The 25,630-nt window shown below is 43.3% G+C and overlaps 1 protein-coding gene across 1 annotated transcript in view; it reads right to left on the reverse strand.

The window, feature by feature from the left end:
- Positions 1-2,146: 2,146 nt before the first annotated feature.
- LOC131960449 (E3 SUMO-protein ligase ZBED1-like) overlaps positions 2,147-25,630 on the reverse strand; it is a 32,526-nt gene continuing 9,042 nt past the window's right edge. The window contains exons 11-12 of the mRNA XM_059325677.1: positions 24,748-24,823; positions 2,147-2,229 (exon numbers count right to left, since the gene is read on the reverse strand). Of these exons, the coding sequence (XP_059181660.1) occupies positions 2,147-2,229; positions 24,748-24,823 (159 nt within the window). The remainder of the gene's footprint in view (positions 2,230-24,747; positions 24,824-25,630) is intronic.

Consider the following 25,630-nt stretch of genomic DNA (forward strand, 5'->3'; position numbering starts at 1 on the left):
AAGAAGAAAAAGGTTTTTTTAAAAACCAAATAGGTTTTGTTAAAAAACCAAGAGGATGGACGGGTGGACGGTTGTCCGGTATGGCAGGAGGGGCCGCCGCAACCATCAACCCACTGGGGATCAGGGTGGCGGAAGGTCCTGGGGGATGGACCGCGCACGTGCCCCCTCCTATCGGAGGGGGACCCAACTTCATTCCCCTAACCGGCCAGCGCCTCCCCCTTGGACTGGACGTTACCCTGGTCCCCAACAAGGCTCCTACGCGGAGGCAGTCCGTGTAAGGCTTCAGAGGAGGGGTCCTCCTCGAACGGAGGATCCTGCTGTCAGGAGGGAACCAGCCAGCCCCCAGTTGGGGCAATTGATCAGGAGGCTCTACGCCGTGATCAAGAGGGTTCATCATTTGCAGAACGTGGCCCCCAGTCCTGACAAACCTGAGCCTCGAATGATAGCCAGGATGGTGGATGTTTTGTCCACAATGATAAAGCCCGCCTTCCCCACCAGAGAAACGGCCGATTTCATTGTGGGTAATGCCAAAAACTGGGGGCAAGTCACCTACCAGATCCTCATGGACCACTATGAAAGGGGTCTGGAGGAACAACTGGAGGAGTTAAGGGGCTCACTCCCCCCAGATTGGAAGGCAGCCTTCGAGGTGGCAACACGTTGGGCCAGAGGGAACCTGTCCCGGATAACACGTGCTGTCATTGACCAGGCTGAGGCTATGATAGCAGCCCAGGTGGTCTCAAGGAGGGACTCAGGGCAGACGGTAGCCCCTCAGGGTGAGGGGGTTGCCCGAGTTAGGACCCCATCTAGAGTACCACAGCCAGCACGGGAGATGGCGGTCCAGACTGAGACCCCATCCCAAGTCCCCGTAAGTTCTGGATCGGGTCGCCAGCGGGTTGCCAAGGTTAACATGGCAACGATGACTGATCAGCAAGATCAGGAACAAGAGTGGTACCAGTCGACCCCTCAGGATGGAGAGGCTCCTAGTGATTCCGGGGAACGGCCGAGGTCGCAGAGGAGACCTAGAGGGGTTGTCCTTATGGAGGAGCAGCTCGGTGAACAGGAGCAAGACCAGGCTGAGGAGGACCTGAGTGTCTTGCGGGCTCCTGAGATCTCAGACTCCCTATTGGCGGTAATAGCCGAGCTGGATGAGCTCGAGGAGGAGGAGAAACGCCAGGACGAAGAAACCCGAGCGAGAAGGGGGTCCCAGACAACTTCCCGGGCCCAGGCCTCCCAGACCATCACGACGGGGGTCACAGCACAAGTCCTCAGATCGGAGGACGAGGACGAGGACAGTGTGGTCATTGATATGTCCTTGGCAACATCCATGGAGGACCTTTTGGACATTCCCAAAGGAAGGGTGTCCAGACACCCTAACACTAAGAACAAGAACACTGATTGGTATTTTGAAGCCAACAAAAAGTGTCTCATTTTGGGGGACTCCAATTTGAGTCGCTTCCCAGACTTTACCAATCAGGATCTGCAGGTGGAAAGTTTCCCGGGGGCTAACTTTAGAAATGCAGAGCATGTCATTGCAAAAGCTGGAACAGCTCAGGGCCTTACGGTTGAAAGAGTGGTGTTGTCATTCGGCCTCAATAGCCGATCAAACAAACCTAGAGAGACAACAATCAAGAACCTGCAGGCAGCTGTTAGGGCAACCAAGGCTAGGTTCCCTTATGCTGAAATTCATGTGCCTCTTCTGAACTTCTCCTGGGCCCTTCCTGTACAGGAGAAAGAAAATTTGAGGATCTTGAATGAGTATATTGAAAGAAACCAACCTTTCATTCCCTTGTTGTCAGATGACGACTTTGAGGTTGCAGATGACCTGCTCCACTGGACAGCTGATGCAGCAAGGGCAATGTTCAACCATTGGATGAACCATTTAAACTTGTCTGCCCCGTGAACCTGAGACAGTTCCGGGGTGATGGTTCACACTCCCTCCAGGCACAGGAGGTGGTGGTCCTGGCCCCGAACTTTGTTTTAACAGGACCTCAGCAGAAATTGCTAAGTAGGGGGTTATTTTTTATTCCGATGCTGGGTCTAGGGAAATATAAAAAAGAAAATTTACAATTGGACATTCAAAATTACCATAGGAGAGTGAAATTGGCGGTGTACTTTAAGGATTCAGTAGATACTGAGAAACCACCTTTCACTGGACCCTCAGACTGGTCTCCTTCTTGGGAGGATTTGCCACCGGAAGTGGAGTCCTTAGTCCAGCAGGATCAAAGAGTCCTTAAAAGACATTTTGGGTCTAGGAAGGAGAAGTTCAATATTTCATTGGAAGAAGCTACAGCCTTAAAAGAGTTAAAAGAGTTAAAAAATATTGTTATAAAGCCCGCCGATAAGGGATCAGCGGTTGTCGTTTTGAGTAGAGACCAGTATGTGTTTGAGGCAGAACGGCAATTGAAGGATTTGGAGTACTATAAAAAATTAGACAAACCAATCTACCCCGACACCATTCCAATGGTCAGAACAATCCTAAAATCATTGAAGAGAAAAAAATTCATTAATGCAAGACAACTAAAATATTTAATTGGAGACATGGAACCCAGAGAAAGACGATTTTACATCCTGCCCAAAATTCATAAGGACCCAGACAAGTGGACAGTTCCCTTTGCAATTCCCCCAGGTAGACCAATCGTATCGGATTGTAATAGTGAGACTTATTTTACAGCAGAGTATCTGGATTTTTATTTGACCCCCCTTTCAATCAGACACCCATCTTACATTAAGGACACCTATCATTTTGTTGATTTGATTCATAAATTGAGAATTCCCTCCGACTTTTATTTCTTTTCTATGGACGTGGAGGCGCTTTACACCAATATTCCCATCCAAGAGGGCATAGCCTGTATTAGGAAGATATTTGAGAAGTACCCTGACCCGACTAGGCCAGATGAGGAATTATTAGAGCTATTGAAAATTAACCTAACGAGAAATGATTTTGTATTTGATGGCCAATTTTATTTACAGACAAAGGGTACAGCGATGGGAAAAAGATTTGCCCCCGCCTACGCCAATATCTTCATGGCCTTCTGGGAGGAGGAGGCCCTTGCCAGATGCGAAAAGGCACCGGCATACTATTGTCGTTATCTTGACGATATTTGGGGTATTTGGACGGGGTCTGAATTGGAATTTGATCAGTTTGTCAAGACACTAAATTTACATAATTCATCAATTAAACTAAAGGCAATATTGAAAAAGGACACTATTGATTTTCTGGATACAACAATTTATAAGGGGCCAAATTTTGCTAATACAAATACATTGGATTTAAAGGTGTTCTTTAAGGTCACGGATACCCATGCCTTGTTGCATAAAGGGAGTTTTCATCCCAGACATACCTTCCGGGGAATTGTGAAGTCACAACTTCTCCGATTTCATCGGATTTGTACAAGACAGGAAGACTTTTTGGAGGCAGTGGGTATCCTCTTCAAGGCCCTTCGGAGAAGGGGCTATTGTAGATCCTTTTTAAGGAAGTGTTTCAAGTCCTTCCGGGAAGTGCGGGATAGAGAGCGGGGCAATTTAATTCCCCTAGTGACAACTTATTCCTCTAATAATGTGTTACTTACCAGGAAGTTTAAGGACAATTTTGCTTCTACCTTGGGGGTGACAAATTTATTGGAGTCTTCAAGTGTCATTGCTGCACACAGGAGGAACAGAAACTTGGCGGATCTTTTGATACGGGCTAAGTTGCCCTCATTGCGCCGGGACAAACCGCAGTTGCTAGAGTCCCAGTTTGTCAAATTGACTTTTGTTAAAGACTCAAGAGAGAAGACTATTTTTAAAATAGTACAGAGTTTCACCACACGCACAAAAAACTGTGTTTATTTGATTTTTTGTTCAAAGTGCGGAAAAAAGTATGTGGGTGAGACCAAAAATGATCTGTCCACTAGGATGTATCAACAGAGGTACAACATTACCCATAAAAAACGTATGGACACGCTTTTAGTTTCACATTTTGTAATGCACGGCTTAGCGTCACTTAGAATGGCAGGCTTGGAGAAGAATGAGTTCTGGTCGGATTTGGAGAGAAAGAAGGCCGAATGGCGGTGGATCTTTAAATTGGGTACCAGGGATCCACTTGGTTTAAATATTAAGAGAAATTAGAGAGTGGTTTGCCCCAACTGGACCCCTTACCCCAGCCATTTGTTTTCTACCCCTAACCCTGACTTATTGTGTGTTGCCCTAATCCTAACCCTAATCCTAACCCTAACCCTAAACCTAACCCCAATCCTAACCCTAATCCCAACCCTAAACCTAACCCTAACCCTAACCCTAATCCTAACCCTAACCCTAATCCTAACCCTAACCCTAAACCTAATCCTAACCCTAACCCTAATCCTAACCCTAAACCTAATCCTAACCCTAACCCTAATCCTAACCCTAACCCTAAACCTAATCCTAAACCTAACCCTAATCCTAATCCTAACCCTAATCGTAAACCTAACCCTAATCCTAAACCTAACCCTAGTCATAAACCTAACCCTAATCCTAATGTTAACCCTAACCCTAAACCTAACCCTAGTCTGTTTTAACCCTAACCTGGATGTTCTCCCCTAACCCTAACTTTCTTCCCTAAAAACCTATCCCCATCTAAAGCCTAACTCTAATTTTATTGGGCATGTAAGGGTTAACATTATTTACTAAGGGAAGTCATCATTCATAGCTAATTCATTAAAAAATTCATAATATTTGTTTAAAAAGGGTTAAAAAGGCTTTAAAATTGATGGGATTAATCATAATATGGGTATTGGAAGGGTTAAAAGTGTGGAGGTAATAAATAACTAATATAAATATAAATAACTTCATGAAAATACTCAATTAGTGGTGTAAGGGTTAAAATTATATATAAAAAGAGGTTAAAATTCATGGGATATGGGTTATTTTGGAAATTAAGGGGTTAAAATTGAGTTTAAAACAGTTAAAAACATAAATTTATATTTACCGCGAGTACGGTTTAGTAAAAATATAATTTAAAACAATTAAAAACTAAAAATTGGCAATACCGCGAGTTAACCGCGAGGAGGGGAATAACTCATTTTTAATAAAACAAAACTTAGATAGTTTAAATTGGGGAAAATAAATTAAGGCCATTACAAAAAATATATTTTTTTAGGTTCGTCAGAGCTTATAAATAGGGGTGTCCATTTGGCAGAGCTCATTCGGAGCCTGGCCAGCGAGGAGGTAACATCTCTGCTAGAGAGAGACCTGGACAGCCTGTGCTTCTAGTTTTTTGTGTGCCAAGACCTGAGGAAGGCCCGAAAAGGGCCGAAACGTTGTCTTTGTTTTCATTTTGATTTGGCATACCTTCTTTTGTTGTTTATTAATAATTTTTCATTTCATATTTTTAAAAAATCATAAAAAAAGAATAAAAAAAAGAAGAAAAAGGTTTTTTTAAAAACCAAATAGGTTTTGTTAAAAAACCAAGAGGATGGACGGGTGGACGGTTGTCCGGTATGGCAGGAGGGGCCGCCGCAACCATCAACCCACTGGGGATCAGGGTGGCGGAAGGTCCTGGGGGATGGACCGCGCACGTGCCCCCTCCTATCGGAGGGGGACCCAACTTCATTCCCCTAACCCTAACCCTAACCCTAACCCTAACCCTAACCCTAACCCTAACCCTAACTGAACCCTAACCCTAACCCTAACCCTAACCCTAACCCTAACCCTTATCCCTATAACCTAACCCTAACCCTAACCCCTAACCCTAACCCCTAACCCTAACCCTAACCCTAACCCTAACCCTAACACCATTGGAAAGGTCTGGGGCCAAGGAATCCAGGGAACTTGGTTCTATGATGATAGGACATTCCTATCCGGAGTTATTGGCAAAAACATTCTTGAGGGGCCCCTCAAAGGACGTATTTATCCCTATAACCTAACCCTAACCCTAACCCTAACCCTAACCCTAACCCTAACCCTATTTATCCCTATAACCTAACCCTAACCCTAACCCTAACCCTAACCCTAACCCTAACCCTAACTGAACCCTAACCCTAACCCTAACCCTAACCCTAACCCTAACCCTTATCCCTATAACCTAACCCTAACCCTAACCCCTAACCCTAACCCCTAACCCTAACCCTAACCCTAACCCTAACCCTAACACCATTGGAAAGGTCTGGGGCCAAGGAATCCAGGGAACTTGGTTCTATGATGATAGGACATTCCTATCCGGAGTTATTGGCAAAAACATTCTTGAGGGGCCCCTCAAAGGACGTATTTATCCCTATAACCTAACCCTAACCCTAACCCTAACCCTAACCCTAACCCTAACCCTAACCCTAACTGAACCCTAACCCTAACCCTAACCCTAACCCTAACCCTAACCCTTATCCCTATAACCTAACCCTAACCCTAACCCCTAACCCTAACCCCTAACCCTAACCCTAACCCTAACCCTAACCCTAACACCATTGGAAAGGTCTGGGGCCAAGGAATCCAGGGAACTTGGTTCTATGATGATAGGACATTCCTATCCGGAGTTATTGGCAAAAACATTCTTGAGGGGCCCCTCAAAGGACGTATTTATCCCTATAACCTAAACAAAACCTAACCCTAACCCTAACCCTAACCCTATTTATCCCTATAACCTAACCCTAACCCTAACCCTAACCCTAACCCTAACCCTAACTGAACCCTAACCCTAACCCTAACCCTAACCCTAACCCTAACCCTTATCCCTATAACCTAACCCTAACCCTAACCCCTAACCCTAACCCCTAACCCTAACCCTAACCCTAACCCTAACCCTAACACCATTGGAAAGGTCTGGGGCCAAGGAATCCAGGGAACTTGGTTCTATGATGATAGGACATTCCTATCCGGAGTTATTGGCAAAAACATTCTTGAGGGGCCCCTCAAAGGACGTATTTATCCCTATAACCTAACCCTAACCCTAACCCTAACCCTAACCCTAACCCTAACCCTAACTGAACCCTAACCCTAACCCTAACCCTAACCCTAACCCTAACCCTTATCCCTATAACCTAACCCTAACCCTAACCCCTAACCCTAACCCCTAACCCTAACCCTAACCCTAACCCTAACCCTAACACCATTGGAAAGGTCTGGGGCCAAGGAATCCAGGGAACTTGGTTCTATGATGATAGGACATTCCTATCCGGAGTTATTGGCAAAAACATTCTTGAGGGGCCCCTCAAAGGACGTATTTATCCCTATAACCTAACCCTAACCCTAACCCTAACCCTAACCCTAACCCTAACCCTAACCCTATTTATCCCTATAACCTAACCCTAACCCTAACCCTAACCCTAACCCTAACCCTAACTGAACCCTAACCCTAACCCTAACCCTAACCCTAACCCTAACCCTTATCCCTATAACCTAACCCTAACCCTAACCCCTAACCCTAACCCCTAACCCTAACCCTAACCCTAACCCTAACCCTAACACCATTGGAAAGGTCTGGGGCCAAGGAATCCAGGGAACTTGGTTCTATGATGATAGGACATTCCTATCCGGAGTTATTGGCAAAAACATTCTTGAGGGGCCCCTCAAAGGACGTATTTATCCCTATAACCTAACCCTAACCCTAACCCTAACCCTAACCCTAACCCTAACCCTAACTGAACCCTAACCCTAACCCTAACCCTAACCCTAACCCTAACCCTTATCCCTATAACCTAACCCTAACCCTAACCCCTAACCCTAACCCCTAACCCTAACCCTAACCCTAACCCTAACCCTAACACCATTGGAAAGGTCTGGGGCCAAGGAATCCAGGGAACTTGGTTCTATGATGATAGGACATTCCTATCCGGAGTTATTGGCAAAAACATTCTTGAGGGGCCCCTCAAAGGACGTATTTATCCCTATAACCTAACCCTAACCCTAACCCTAACCCTAACCCTAACCCTAACCCTATTTATCCCTATAACCTAACCCTAACCCTAACCCTAACCCTAACCCTAACCCTAACCCTAACTGAACCCTAACCCTAACCCTAACCCTAACCCTAACCCTAACCCTTATCCCTATAACCTAACCCTAACCCTAACCCCTAACCCTAACCCCTAACCCTAACCCTAACCCTAACCCTAACCCTAACACCATTGGAAAGGTCTGGGGCCAAGGAATCCAGGGAACTTGGTTCTATGATGATAGGACATTCCTATCCGGAGTTATTGGCAAAAACATTCTTGAGGGGCCCCTCAAAGGACGTATTTATCCCTATAACCTAACCCTAACCCTAACCCTAACCCTAACCCTAACCCTAACCCTAACTGAACCCTAACCCTAACCCTAACCCTAACCCTAACCCTAACCCTTATCCCTATAACCTAACCCTAACCCTAACCCCTAACCCTAACCCCTAACCCTAACCCTAACCCTAACCCTAACCCTAACACCATTGGAAAGGTCTGGGGCCAAGGAATCCAGGGAACTTGGTTCTATGATGATAGGACATTCCTATCCGGAGTTATTGGCAAAAACATTCTTGAGGGGCCCCTCAAAGGACGTATTTATCCCTATAACCTAACCCTAACCCTAACCCTAACCCTAACCCTAACCCTAACCCTAACCCTATTTATCCCTATAACCTAACCCTAACCCTAACCCTAACCCTAACCCTAACCCTAACTGAACCCTAACCCTAACCCTAACCCTAACCCTAACCCTTATCCCTATAACCTAACCCTAACCCTAACCCCTAACCCTAACCCCTAACCCTAACCCTAACCCTAACCCTAACCCTAACACCATTGGAAAGGTCTGGGGCCAAGGAATCCAGGGAACTTGGTTCTATGATGATAGGACATTCCTATCCGGAGTTATTGGCAAAAACATTCTTGAGGGGCCCCTCAAAGGACGTATTTATCCCTATAACCTAACCCTAACCCTAACCCTAACCCTAACCCTAACCCTAACTGAACCCTAACCCTAACCCTAACCCTAACCCTAACCCTAACCCTTATCCCTATAACCTAACCCTAACCCTAACCCCTAACCCTAACCCCTAACCCTAACCCTAACCCTAACCCTAACCCTAACACCATTGGAAAGGTCTGGGGCCAAGGAATCCAGGGAACTTGGTTCTATGATGATAGGACATTCCTATCCGGAGTTATTGGCAAAAACATTCTTGAGGGGCCCCTCAAAGGACGTATTTATCCCTATAACCTAACCCTAACCCTAACCCTAACCCTAACCCTAACCCTAACCCTATTTATCCCTATAACCTAACCCTAACCCTAACCCTAACCCTAACCCTAACCCTAACCCTAACTGAACCCTAACCCTAACCCTAACCCTAACCCTAACCCTAACCCTTATCCCTATAACCTAACCCTAACCCTAACCCCTAACCCTAACCCCTAACCCTAACCCTAACCCTAACCCTAACCCTAACACCATTGGAAAGGTCTGGGGCCAAGGAATCCAGGGAACTTGGTTCTATGATGATAGGACATTCCTATCCGGAGTTATTGGCAAAAACATTCTTGAGGGGCCCCTCAAAGGACGTATTTATCCCTATAACCTAACCCTAACCCTAACCCTAACCCTAACCCTAACCCTAACCCTAACTGAACCCTAACCCTAACCCTAACCCTAACCCTAACCCTAACCCTTATCCCTATAACCTAACCCTAACCCTAACCCCTAACCCTAACCCCTAACCCTAACCCTAACCCTAACCCTAACCCTAACACCATTGGAAAGGTCTGGGGCCAAGGAATCCAGGGAACTTGGTTCTATGATGATAGGACATTCCTATCCGGAGTTATTGGCAAAAACATTCTTGAGGGGCCCCTCAAAGGACGTATTTATCCCTATACCCTAACCCTAACCCTAACCCTAACCCTAACCCTAACCCTAACCCTAACCCTATTTATCCCTATAACCTAACCCTAACCCTAACCCTAACCCTAACCCTAACCCTAACTGAACCCTAACCCTAACCCTAACCCTAACCCTAACCCTAACCCTTATCCCTATAACCTAACCCTAACCCTAACCCCTAACCCTAACCCCTAACCCTAACCCTAACCCTAACCCTAACCCTAACACCATTGGAAAGGTCTGGGGCCAAGGAATCCAGGGAACTTGGTTCTATGATGATAGGACATTCCTATCCGGAGTTATTGGCAAAAACATTCTTGAGGGGCCCCTCAAAGGACGTATTTATCCCTATAACCTAACCCTAACCCTAACCCTAACCCTAACCCTAACCCTAACTGAACCCTAACCCTAACCCTAACCCTAACCCTAACCCTAACCCTTATCCCTATAACCTAACCCTAACCCTAACCCCTAACCCTAACCCCTAACCCTAACCCTAACCCTAACCCTAACCCTAACACCATTGGAAAGGTCTGGGGCCAAGGAATCCAGGGAACTTGGTTCTATGATGATAGGACATTCCTATCCGGAGTTATTGGCAAAAACATTCTTGAGGGGCCCCTCAAAGGACGTATTTATCCCTATAACCTAACCCTAACCCTAACCCTAACCCTAACCCTAACCCTAACCCTATTTATCCCTATAACCTAACCCTAACCCTAACCCTAACCCTAACCCTAACCCTAACCCTAACTGAACCCTAACCCTAACCCTAACCCTAACCCTAACCCTAACCCTTATCCCTATAACCTAACCCTAACCCTAACCCCTAACCCTAACCCCTAACCCTAACCCTAACCCTAACCCTAACCCTAACACCATTGGAAAGGTCTGGGGCCAAGGAATCCAGGGAACTTGGTTCTATGATGATAGGACATTCCTATCCGGAGTTATTGGCAAAAACATTCTTGAGGGGCCCCTCAAAGGACGTATTTATCCCTATAACCTAACCCTAACCCTAACCCTAACCCTAACCCTAACCCTAACCCTAACTGAACCCTAACCCTAACCCTAACCCTAACCCTAACCCTAACCCTTATCCCTATAACCTAACCCTAACCCTAACCCCTAACCCTAACCCCTAACCCTAACCCTAACCCTAACCCTAACCCTAACACCATTGGAAAGGTCTGGGGCCAAGGAATCCAGGGAACTTGGTTCTATGATGATAGGACATTCCTATCCGGAGTTATTGGCAAAAACATTCTTGAGGGGCCCCTCAAAGGACGTATTTATCCCTATAACCTAACCCTAACCCTAACCCTAACCCTAACCCTAACCCTAACCCTAACCCTATTTATCCCTATAACCTAACCCTAACCCTAACCCTAACCCTAACCCTAACCCTAACTGAACCCTAACCCTAACCCTAACCCTAACCCTAACCCTAACCCTTATCCCTATAACCTAACCCTAACCCTAACCCCTAACCCTAACCCCTAACCCTAACCCTAACCCTAACCCTAACCCTAACACCATTGGAAAGGTCTGGGGCCAAGGAATCCAGGGAACTTGGTTCTATGATGATAGGACATTCCTATCCGGAGTTATTGGCAAAAACATTCTTGAGGGGCCCCTCAAAGGACGTATTTATCCCTATAACCTAACCCTAACCCTAACCCTAACCCTAACCCTAACCCTAACTGAACCCTAACCCTAACCCTAACCCTAACCCTAACCCTAACCCTTATCCCTATAACCTAACCCTAACCCTAACCCCTAACCCTAACCCCTAACCCTAACCCTAACCCTAACCCTAACCCTAACACCATTGGAAAGGTCTGGGGCCAAGGAATCCAGGGAACTTGGTTCTATGATGATAGGACATTCCTATCCGGAGTTATTGGCAAAAACATTCTTGAGGGGCCCCTCAAAGGACGTATTTATCCCTATAACCTAACCCTAACCCTAACCCTAACCCTAACCCTAACCCTAACCCTATTTATCCCTATAACCTAACCCTAACCCTAACCCTAACCCTAACCCTAACCCTAACTGAACCCTAACCCTAACCCTAACCCTAACCCTAACCCTAACCCTTATCCCTATAACCTAACCCTAACCCTAACCCCTAACCCTAACCCCTAACCCTAACCCTAACCCTAACCCTAACCCTAACACCATTGGAAAGGTCTGGGGCCAAGGAATCCAGGGAACTTGGTTCTATGATGATAGGACATTCCTATCCGGAGTTATTGGCAAAAACATTCTTGAGGGGCCCCTCAAAGGACGTATTTATCCCTATAACCTAACCCTAACCCTAACCCTAACCCTAACCCTAACCCTAACCCTATTTATCCCTATAACCTAACCCTAACCCTAACCCTAACCCTAACCCTAACCCTAACTGAACCCTAACCCTAACCCTAACCCTAACCCTAACCCTAACCCTTATCCCTATAACCTAACCCTAACCCTAACCCCTAACCCTAACCCCTAACCCTAACCCTAACCCTAACCCTAACCCTAACACCATTGGAAAGGTCTGGGGCCAAGGAATCCAGGGAACTTGGTTCTATGATGATAGGACATTCCTATCCGGAGTTATTGGCAAAAACATTCTTGAGGGGCCCCTCAAAGGACGTATTTATCCCTATAACCTAACCCTAACCCTAACCCTAACCCTAACCCTAACCCTAACCCTAACTGAACCCTAACCCTAACCCTAACCCTAACCCTAACCCTAACCCTTATCCCTATAACCTAACCCTAACCCTAACCCCTAACCCTAACCCCTAACCCTAACCCTAACCCTAACCCTAACCCTAACACCATTGGAAAGGTCTGGGGCCAAGGAATCCAGGGAACTTGGTTCTATGATGATAGGACATTCCTATCCGGAGTTATTGGCAAAAACATTCTTGAGGGGCCCCTCAAAGGACGTATTTATCCCTATAACCTAACCCTAACCCTAACCCTAACCCTAACCCTAACCCTAACCCTATTTATCCCTATAACCTAACCCTAACCCTAACCCTAACCCTAACCCTAACCCTAACCCTAACTGAACCCTAACCCTAACCCTAACCCTAACCCTAACCCTAACCCTTATCCCTATAACCTAACCCTAACCCTAACCCCTAACCCTAACCCCTAACCCTAACCCTAACCCTAACCCTAACCCTAACACCATTGGAAAGGTCTGGGGCCAAGGAATCCAGGGAACTTGGTTCTATGATGATAGGACATTCCTATCCGGAGTTATTGGCAAAAACATTCTTGAGGGGCCCCTCAAAGGACGTATTTATCCCTATAACCTAACCCTAACCCTAACCCTAACCCTAACCCTAACCCTAACCCCTAAAACAAAAAAAGAGGAACACTGAGCATGATTATTTTAAACAAATTAAATGGGTCTATGATTTTTCAAAACAGAAAATATTTCAGACTGCCCAAACAGCCAGCATCAGGACCAAAAACTGTATATACCTCATCACCTGCATCAGTTGTGGCCTCAGATATGTAGGAGAGACTGGGCTCTCCATCAATACCAGATTTGCATGCCACAAATCCAATATTAAAACACAAAAACATATTGACAGACACATAGTACAGCACTTTGTGGCCCACGGGTGGGCCTCGGTCCAGGCTCTAGTGCTCGAGTGCAATCCTCACTGGTCCAGGTCACAGAGGAGGAGAGCTGAAAGGGATTGGGTTAACAAATTAGATACTATTTTCCCCAGGGGCCTCAATGAGAGGATTTATTTCAGAGCATAAAATTCCAAATATTCATAATATTAGACTTAAACGAGACCCCCATTCGAGGACTAACCCTACCCAGAGACTTTAACCCTTACCCTATTGACTCAGGGACTATACCCCTAACCCTAACCCCTTGACCTTTGACCCCTGACTTTAGCGAGACCCCCATATGAGGACTAACCCCACCCAGAGACCCCAACCCTAATCCTAAAGACTCAGGGGCTATACGCCTAACCCTAACCCTTTGACCTTTGACCCCTAACCCTAACGAGACCCCCATTTCAGGACTAACCCTAACCAGAGACCCCAACCCTAACCCTAAAGACTCAGGGGGTACACGCCTAACCCTAACCCCTTGACCTTTGACCCCTAACCCTAACGAGACCCCCATTTCAGGACTAACCCTAACCAGAGACCCTAACCCTAACCCTAAGGACTCAGGGGGTACACGCCTAACCCTAACCCCTTGACCTTTGACCCCTAACCCTAACGAGACCCCCATTTCAGGACTAACCCTAACCCCTTGACCCCTAACCCTAACGAGACCCCCATATGAGGACTAACCCTAACCCCTTGACCCCTAACCCTAACGAGACCCCCATATGAGGACTAACCCTACCCAGACATCTCAACCCTAACGACTCAGGGGCTACACGCCAACCCTAACCCCTTGACTTTGACCTCTAACCCCACCACCCCTAACTAAAACCTATCCAAGACCCCAGCTCTACCATGACCCCTTGACCTCCAAAACATAATGATTAACCCCATATTCCCACTCACAAAAATTGGGCATAATTAACAACCTGCTGAAACATTTTACAGGCCATTGTCAAGCTTGTGTATATATATGTATGTATATGTATATATTAATTTCTAAAGAATTGTAAATAGTTAACCAACCTCATTTTTGTGTTCTCTTTCTTTTACAAATGTACATAATTAACCAAATATATGGTGTTTAAAATGTATATATTGAAATTTTTATATAAATTCATAATTTTTGTAAATAACATGTTTCTCTATGTAAATATACCAGTTCAAAGTTCATTATTTCAAATTCTTATTTATTGTAATTTTTCAGAATGTCTTTCATCAAAACCGTTCCAGGTTATTGTTATTTCTGGTTGTATATATATATGGGGGGGATTCTGACTTTGCGGGGCCCGTGGAGCCGTCTCCGGGGGGGTGATGTCATGGAGAGTGCATCGATGGCATCGCGCCTCACGGCGCTCTGCCATCAAAAAACTTCCTAACCCTAACCCTAACCCTAACCCTAACCCTAACCCTAACCCTAACCCTAACCCTAACCCTAACCAACTAGAATATCCCAGAAACAGGGGAAAGAATAAAACAATGTTACTACAATCCAAGATGTATACAAGGGAATGACATCCAACATAAGAAAAACATGAAAAACAAAAGAAGAAACCAACCAAAATATCCCTGAAACAGGGGAAATAATAAAACAATGTTACTGCAATCCAGGATGTATACAAGGGAATGACATCCAATATAAGAAAAACATGAAAAACAGGAAAAAAGCAAAAGAAGAAATCAACCAAAATATCCCATAAACAAGGGAAATGCTAAAACACTGATACTACAATCCAAGAAGAATACAAGGAAATAACATCCAATATAGGGTAAGTTATGGAAAACAGACATTAGCAAACATAATGATAACTAGACACAATATATATTCTATCTATCTCTCTTCTCCCTTCCTTCCCTCATGTATATCCATGTATATGAGGGAGTGGGGGGAGGTAGAGTCACAAGCCCTGTCGGGCGGGGGAGAGTTCTCAGTCCTGACGGGCGGCCTCTCCTTACTCTACCTCTCTCATCCTCCTTACTCTACCTCTCTCATCCTCCTTACTCTATCCCTCTCAGACATCGGCAAGCAGAATGACAACTAGAGAAAAATAGACTAATCCTAATTCTAGTTTAAAGGGGGTAGGAAGTGACCAGACTGTGGATCCAATTGAGACGGCCAGTGCACTGCCTTTGGCTCTCCTTAACTGCCCAGTCGTCGGACGAAGCAGGGAGTGTCATCGAGATAACACAAATACCTCTCTCATCCTCCTTACTCTATCCCTCTCAGACATCGGCAAGCAGAATGACAACTAGAGAAAAATAGACTAATCCTAATTCTAGTTTAAAGGGGGTAGGAAGTGACCAGACTGTGGATCCAATTGAGACGGCCAGTGCACTGCCTTTGGCTCTCCTTAACTGCCCAGTCGTCGGACGAAGCAGGGAGTGTCATCGAGATAACACAAATACCAACCAAAATATCCCAGAAACAGGGGAAATAATAAAACAATGTTACTGCAATCCAGGATGTATACAAGGGAATGACATCCAATATAAGAAAAACATGAAAAACGGAAAAAAGCAAAAGAAGAAATCAACCAAAATATCCCATAAACAAGGGAAATGCTAAAACACTGATACTACAATCCAAGAAGAATACAAGGAAATAACATCCAATATAGGGTAAGTTATGGAAAACAGACATTAGCAAACATAATGATAACTAGACACAATATATATTCTATCTATCTCTCTTCTCCCTTCCTTCCCTCATGTATATCCATGTATATGAGGGAGTGGGGGGAGGTAGAGTCACAAGCCCTGTCGGGCGGGGGAGAGTTCTCAGTCCTGACGGGCGGCCTCTCCTTACTCTACCTCTCTCATCCTCCTTACTCTACCTCTCTCATCCTCCTTACTCTATCCCTCTCAGACATCGGCAAGCAGAATGACAACTAGAGAAAAATAGACTAATCCTAATTCTAGTTTAAAGGGGGTAGGAAGTGACCAGACTGTGGATCCAATTGAGACGGCCAGTGCACTGCCTTTGGCTCTCCTTAACTGCCCAGTCGTCGGACGAAGCGGGGAGTGTCATCGAGATAACACAAATACCTAACCCTAACCCTAACCCTAACCCTAACCCTAACCCTAACCCTAACCCTAACCAATAAATAAGGTTATAAGCTCATCAGGTGAGTTCATACGGTATCCCAATACAGGGAAAACAATAAAACCAATTACAGGTGTTTATATGGTGGATAAGGGTAATTCATAACCTACAGGAGTTGCTGAGTCGCCTCGGACAGGGAGAGGTGGCATGGAGAGTGCACTGATGGCTGCCGCGCCTCACGGCGCGTCGCCATCCAAACTTCTCACCCCTAACCCGCCAGATCCTGCATCTTTCCCGCCGGGTTCGGCTCTGCTTCTCACTGTCGATAGGTCAATCTGCACCAATTCCACGTGTTGGCCTACGGATCAGGCAGACGATGGTTCTCTCACCATCACACTGCCAGGCCATGGAGACGGATGGTTCTATCACCATCAAGAAGAAAACCGATGGTTCTATCACCATCAGATGGTTCTCTCACCATCACTTCACCAGGACAAGCATACGGAGGATTACATCACCATTGGTCTAAGGTAGGTAGAGCTTATAACCTAACCCTAACCCTAACCCTAACCCTAATATTTGTGGACCCTACAGCCTAACCCTAGCCCTAACCCTAACCCTAACCCTAACCCTAACCCTATTTTGGTGTATATATTTTTGTGCCTAACCCTAATCCTAACCCTAACCCTAATATTTGTGGACTCTACAGCCTAACCCTAACCCTAATTCTAACCCTAAAGTTTGTGGACCCTGCCGCATAGCCCTAACTATAACCCTAACCGTAACGTCCGTAGACTTTAGAGCTTAATACCCTAACATGTCTCACAATTATAAATCTAAACATATAAATCTAAAAACAAATCCAATTCAGGATCAAAAACCTTATTTTATGTGGTGTAATACCAACCTCCACCAGCAGGGGGACAAACACAATTTGTTTATGTGGTGTAATACCAACTTCAACCAGCAGGGGGACAAACACAATTTGTTTATGTGGTGTAATACCAACCTTAACCAGCAGGGGGACAAAACATAATTTGCACCAGGAGTGAGACTTGTAGCAGGATATGTAAAGGTAGTTTACCTATGGTGGCTTTTTAATGCAGTATTTGGGGCTATGCGGTTTATGAAGCACAGATGCTGCTTGGCAGAGAGATGAACAGAATACATCCCTTCTACAGATCCATTTGTGAGTAAAAATTTATTTATGATATTCATGAATGTAATGTATTTTCTGCAAGATGTAAGCTAAATTTGTATATTTCATAAATCCAATATGTGGATATTAACATTAAGCCCATTATGTATATAGAAACACATAAATGTCTGTAAATGTGGATATAAACAGACAAATGTCTGTATATGTGTATATAAACATATAAATGTCTGCAACTGTGGACATAAACTATAAATGTCTACAACTGTGGGCATAAACTATAAATATCTGCAACTGTGGATATGCTTATTTTGTGTGGAGTGATATGAACCCTGACCAGCAGGGGGACAGACATTAGTCTATGTATATATGCCCTCCTGATGTAGGACCATCCTTGTCCAGCAGAGTGTACCATCTCTCTCTAAAGCAGTTTCAATGTTTATTTGGAAAATTCCTATTTAAGGCATTATAATTCTTAAATCTAATTAAAGAAATAATAAAATAAAGAAACAACAAACTAAATACTATGAATAATAAAAACAATATGAAATAAAATAATAAATGATCAAATCTAGGAAGATAAATAAAATACACCAAAATAACCCAATTGGCTTGGGACACACACCAGGATTTGATCAACCCTGGCTGGGCCTCTCCTCAGGTGAGGGTGTCCAGTGAGAAATGGCCGAAACACCCTGTGATCCTGGGGTCCACTGCTGAGGATGTGTCTCACAATTAGGACTTAGTCCACATAGGATATAAACCAAATGAGATCTCATCCCAATATAGGGCAAAAAATAGAAAATAATACAGTGAGAAATGGCCGAAACACCCTGTGATCCTGGGGTCCACTGCTGAGGATGTGTCTCACAATTAGGACTTAGTCCACATAGGATATAAACCAAATGAGATCTCATCCCAATATAGGGCAAAAAATAGAAAATAATAAAATTTAAAAAAAACAATAAAACCAATAAATAAGGTTATAAGCTCATCAGGTGAGTTCATACGGTATCCCAATACAGGGAAAACAATAAAACCAATTACAGGTGTTTATATGGTGGATAAGGGTAATTCATAACCTACAGGAGTTGCTGAGTCGCCTCGGACAGGGAGAGGTGGCATGGAGAGTGCACTGATGGCTGCCGCGCCTCACGGCGCGTCGCCATCCAAACTTCTCACCCCTAACCCGCCAGATCCTGCATCTTTCCCGCCGGGTTCGGCTCTGCTTCTCACTGTCGATAGGTCAATCTGCACCAATTCCACGTGTTGGCCTACGGATCAGGCAGACGATGGTTCTCTCACCATCACACTGCCAGGCCATGGAGACGGATGGTTCTATCACCATCAAGAAGAAAACCGATGGTTCTATCACCATCAGATGGTTCTCTCACCATCACTTCACCAGGACAAGCATACGGAGGATTACATCACCATTGGTCTAAGGTAGGTAGAGCTTATAACCTAACCCTAACCCTAACCCTAACCCTAATATTTGTGGACCCTACAGCCTAACCCTAGCCCTAACCCTAACCCTAACCCTAACCCTAACCCTATTTTGGTGTATATATTTTTGTGCCTAACCCTAATCCTAACCCTAACCCTAATATTTGTGGACTCTACAGCCTAACCCTAACCCTAATTCTAACCCTAAAGTTTGTGGACCCTGCCGCATAGCCCTAACTATAACCCTAACCGTAACGTCCGTAGACTTTAGAGCTTAATACCCTAACATGTCTCACAATTATAAATCTAAACATATAAATCTAAAAACAAATCCAATTCAGGATCAAAAACCTTATTTTATGTGGTGTAATACCAACCTCCACCAGCAGGGGGACAAACACAATTTGTTTATGTGGTGTAATACCAACTTCAACCAGCAGGGGGACAAACACAATTTGTTTATGTGGTGTAATACCAACCTTAACCAGCAGGGGGACAAAACATAATTTGCACCAGGAGTGAGACTTGTAGCAGGATATGTAAAGGTAGTTTACCTATGGTGGCTTTTTAATGCAGTATTTGGGGCTATGCGGTTTATGAAGCACAGATGCTGCTTGGCAGAGAGATGAACAGAATACATCCCTTCTACAGATCCATTTGTGAGTAAAAATTTATTTATGATATTCATGAATGTAATGTATTTTCTGCAAGATGTAAGCTAAATTTGTATATTTCATAAATCCAATATGTGGATATTAACATTAAGCCCATTATGTATATAGAAACACATAAATGTCTGTAAATGTGGATATAAACAGACAAATGTCTGTATATGTGTATATAAACATATAAATGTCTGCAACTGTGGACATAAACTATAAATGTCTACAACTGTGGGCATAAACTATAAATATCTGCAACTGTGGATATGCTTATTTTGTGTGGAGTGATATGAACCCTGACCAGCAGGGGGACAGACATTAGTCTATGTATATATGCCCTCCTGATGTAGGACCATCCTTGTCCAGCAGAGTGTACCATCTCTCTCTAAAGCAGTTTCAATGTTTATTTGGAAAATTCCTATTTAAGGCATTATAATTCTTAAATCTAATTAAAGAAATAATAAAATAAAGAAACAACAAACTAAATACTATGAATAATAAAAACAATATGAAATAAAATAATAAATGATCAAATCTAGGAAGATAAATAAAATACACCAAAATAACCCAATTGGCTTGGGACACACACCAGGATTTGATCAACCCTGGCTGGGCCTCTCCTCAGGTGAGGGTGTCCAGTGAGAAATGGCCGAAACACCCTGTGATCCTGGGGTCCACTGCTGAGGATGTGTCTCACAATTAGGACTTAGTCCACATAGGATATAAACCAAATGAGATCTCATCCCAATATAGGGCAAAAAATAGAAAATAATACAGTGAGAAATGGCCGAAACACCCTGTGATCCTGGGGTCCACTGCTGAGGATGTGTCTCACAATTAGGACTTAGTCCACATAGGATATAAACCAAATGAGATCTCATCCCAATATAGGGCAAAAAATAGAAAATAATAAAATTTAAAAAAAACAATAAAACCAATAAATAAGGTTATAAGCTCATCAGGTGAGTTCATACGGTATCCCAATACAGGGAAAACAATAAAACCAATTACAGGTGTTTATATGGTGGATAAGGGTAATTCATAACCTACAGGAGTTGCTGAGTCGCCTCGGACAGGGAGAGGTGGCATGGAGAGTGCACTGATGGCTGCCGCGCCTCACGGCGCGTCGCCATCCAAACTTCTCACCCCTAACCCGCCAGATCCTGCATCTTTCCCGCCGGGTTCGGCTCTGCTTCTCACTGTCGATAGGTCAATCTGCACCAATTCCACGTGTTGGCCTACGGATCAGGCAGACGATGGTTCTCTCACCATCACACTGCCAGGCCATGGAGACGGATGGTTCTATCACCATCAAGAAGAAAACCGATGGTTCTATCACCATCAGATGGTTCTCTCACCATCACTTCACCAGGACAAGCATACGGAGGATTACATCACCATTGGTCTAAGGTAGGTAGAGCTTATAACCTAACCCTAACCCTAACCCTAACCCTAATATTTGTGGACCCTACAGCCTAACCCTAGCCCTAACCCTAACCCTAACCCTAACCCTAACCCTATTTTGGTGTATATATTTTTGTGCCTAACCCTAATCCTAACCCTAACCCTAATATTTGTGGACTCTACAGCCTAACCCTAACCCTAATTCTAACCCTAAAGTTTGTGGACCCTGCCGCATAGCCCTAACTATAACCCTAACCGTAACGTCCGTAGACTTTAGAGCTTAATACCCTAACATGTCTCACAATTATAAATCTAAACATATAAATCTAAAAACAAATCCAATTCAGGATCAAAAACCTTATTTTATGTGGTGTAATACCAACCTCCACCAGCAGGGGGACAAACACAATTTGTTTATGTGGTGTAATACCAACTTCAACCAGCAGGGGGACAAACACAATTTGTTTATGTGGTGTAATACCAACCTTAACCAGCAGGGGGACAAAACATAATTTGCACCAGGAGTGAGACTTGTAGCAGGATATGTAAAGGTAGTTTACCTATGGTGGCTTTTTAATGCAGTATTTGGGGCTATGCGGTTTATGAAGCACAGATGCTGCTTGGCAGAGAGATGAACAGAATACATCCCTTCTACAGATCCATTTGTGAGTAAAAATTTATTTATGATATTCATGAATGTAATGTATTTTCTGCAAGATGTAAGCTAAATTTGTATATTTCATAAATCCAATATGTGGATATTAACATTAAGCCCATTATGTATATAGAAACACATAAATGTCTGTAAATGTGGATATAAACAGACAAATGTCTGTATATGTGTATATAAACATATAAATGTCTGCAACTGTGGACATAAACTATAAATGTCTACAACTGTGGGCATAAACTATAAATATCTGCAACTGTGGATATGCTTATTTTGTGTGGAGTGATATGAACCCTGACCAGCAGGGGGACAGACATTAGTCTATGTATATATGCCCTCCTGATGTAGGACCATCCTTGTCCAGCAGAGTGTACCATCTCTCTCTAAAGCAGTTTCAATGTTTATTTGGAAAATTCCTATTTAAGGCATTATAATTCTTAAATCTAATTAAAGAAATAATAAAATAAAGAAACAACAAACTAAATACTATGAATAATAAAAACAATATGAAATAAAATAATAAATGATCAAATCTAGGAAGATAAATAAAATACACCAAAATAACCCAATTGGCTTGGGACACACACCAGGATTTGATCAACCCTGGCTGGGCCTCTCCTCAGGTGAGGGTGTCCAGTGAGAAATGGCCGAAACACCCTGTGATCCTGGGGTCCACTGCTGAGGATGTGTCTCACAATTAGGACTTAGTCCACATAGGATATAAACCAAATGAGATCTCATCCCAATATAGGGCAAAAAATAGAAAATAATACAGTGAGAAATGGCCGAAACACCCTGTGATCCTGGGGTCCACTGCTGAGGATGTGTCTCACAATTAGGACTTAGTCCACATAGGATATAAACCAAATGAGATCTCATCCCAATATAGGGCAAAAAATAGAAAATAATAAAATTTAAAAAAAACAATAAAACCAATAAATAAGGTTATAAGCTCATCAGGTGAGTTCATACGGTATCCCAATACAGGGAAAACAATAAAACCAATTACAGGTGTTTATATGGTGGATAAGGGTAATTCATAACCTACAGGAGTTGCTGAGTCGCCTCGGACAGGGAGAGGTGGCATGGAGAGTGCACTGATGGCTGCCGCGCCTCACGGCGCGTCGCCATCCAAACTTCTCACCCCTAACCCTAACCCTAACCCTAACCCTAACCCTAACCTAACCCTAACCCTAACCCTAACCCTAACCCTAACCCTAACCCTAACCCAACCCCTAACCCTAACCCTAATTATTTGGCTCTAACCCTAACCCAACCCCTAACCCTAACCCTAATTATTTGGCTCTAACCCTAACCCAACCCCTAACCCTAACCCTAATTATTTGGCCCTAACCCTAACCCAACCCCTAACCCTAACCCTAATTATTTGGCTCTAACCCTAACCCAAACCCTAACCCTAACCCTAATTATTTGGCTCTAACCCTAACCCAACCCCTAACCCTAACCCTAATTATTTGGCTCTAACCCTAACCCAGCCCAAACCTTAACCCTAACCCTAATTATTTGACTCTAACCCTAATCCCACCCAAACTCTAACCCTAATTATTTAGCTCTTAATCTAACCCTAATCCGAGGCTCCAACCCGAATTAACCCTAATATTTGGCCTAGACACCTAACCGGAACCATTACCCTAATTTTCACATTTATTAGATTAATTATTGGGACCAACATAATTCATTTTGGGGAATATGTGATTAAAAAATATTTTTTAAGACATTTGGGAAAATTGTAATAGGAGTAAAAACCATTTAAAAATTACTTACCGGGTTAAAACAGAATTAAAAACCACTTACCGGATGAAAACAAAAATAAAAACCATTTTTAAAATTACTTACCGGGTTAAAACAAAAGCATAAACCATTTAAAGATGACTTACCGGGTGAACATAAAGGGTAAAACCATTTTTAATCACTTACCGCGGGAAAGTAAAGAATAAAACCTGTTAAAACAACTTACCGCGTGAATAAAAACATTAAAAACCATTTAAAAAGCACTTACCGCGGGAACATAAAGGGTAAAACCATTTAAAATTACTTACCGCGGGAAAGTACAGAATAAAACCATTTTTAAATCACTTCCGGTGTGAAAATAAAAATAAAGCCAACTTTAAAAAATCACTTTCCGGGTTAGGACAAGCATGGAGGGACATTTGGGACATTTTTACAATTATAAGGATTCATTTCGGACATCTTCATATTACAAACAATTTATTTCGGACAACATAACCACAAAAAAGATTAATTTTGGGCCAGCATGAGATTACGGAACAATTTTTTACATCAGTTTCTTATTTGGGGCATCATAGGGGTCAATATAATTCATTTTGGAAGCCATGGGGTTAAAAAATTAAAAAATAATAAATAAATTCATTAAAGACATCAATACATTAATAACAATTTCATTAAAAACTTAAATAAGGATTGAATTACAATGCCACTAACTTAAAAGAGTTCATACATAAATTTATTATGTTGTTTCTAACTTACAATGCCACTTAGTTCCAGGCAAATTCGAGCAGCCAATCAGAGCACAGGAGCTGTGGCTATATAAGAGGCGGAGAAACAGGGAAAGCTCATTCTCTCTCTGACCTCAGAAGGGAACACATGCATGCCAGCTATCCAAGAGCCAGTTGTAGAGTTTTTCAGTGTGTCCATTGCCTGAAGAAGACTTAATTAGGTCGAAACGTCGCTTTAGTTTTTATTTAGTTTTATTTACAGGACACACCTTCCTTATTTCATTGATTTACGATTATAAATAAATAAATACATTAATAAATACATAAATACTTTAATAAATAAATAAATATATAATAAATAGATACACTGATAAATAAATAAATATTATTTTTACTTTTTACTTTTATTTTTGTTTGGATATATATACATATTTACAAATACTTACCTCCCATGGATATGGGGGGTTTTGAGGATGGGTGGACGGTGGTCCGACGTGGCCGAGGCCAACGGCCCCGTCCTCCCTACCAGGACCAAAACAGGGGTTGGACAGCGAGAGCAACCCCTGCTCCCTACCGGGGGCGGGATCAGTTCCCCTATCCTAACCCTAACCCTAACCCTAACCCTAACCCTAACCCTAACCCTGCTCCCTACCGGGGGCGGGATCAGTTCCCCTATCCTAACCCTAACCCTAACCCTAACCCTAACCCTAACCTAACCCTAACCCTAACCCTAACCCTAGGACCCTAACCCTAACCCTAAGACTCTAAACCTAACCCTAACCCTAGGACCCTAACCCTAATCCTAAAAACCCTAACCCTAGGACTCTAACCCTAACCCTAACACTCTAGCCCTAACTGTTAGACCCTAACCCTAATTCCAGGCTTCAATTGCTTAATTGCATTCTGATTGTTATGATTTTTCAAATATATGCAAATTAAGGGGTATTTAAGGGGTTAAAAATTTAGGATTTTACAACAGGATTGGGTTAAGTATAAGTTTATACAGAAAATTGGATTTGGGATATAATATAAAGAATTGTAGGAAGGGATTGATTAATATTTGGCATTTAAGGGGTTAAAATTGGGATGGGATACTTTAAATAACACTTTTAATATGGGTAGTTAAAAACATTGGGTATTTATAGGGTTAACATAGTGGAAAAGCCATTTGTCTTTCTGCTGCTTAAATCTTTTTCAAAAGAAAGAAAGAAAAAAAGTGGGAGGAGCCTAGACTCAGCAGAGGAAAATAGGAGAGGCTCATTCTGACTCTGGCTCTCGAAGAGGCAACATCTCTCTTGAGGTCCTGAAAGCTTGTTTTTTAACAGTTTA

Source organism: Centropristis striata, chromosome 22 (genome assembly GCF_030273125.1).
Source record: "Centropristis striata isolate RG_2023a ecotype Rhode Island chromosome 22, C.striata_1.0, whole genome shotgun sequence".
Taxonomy (NCBI): Eukaryota; Metazoa; Chordata; class Actinopteri; order Perciformes; family Serranidae; genus Centropristis; species Centropristis striata.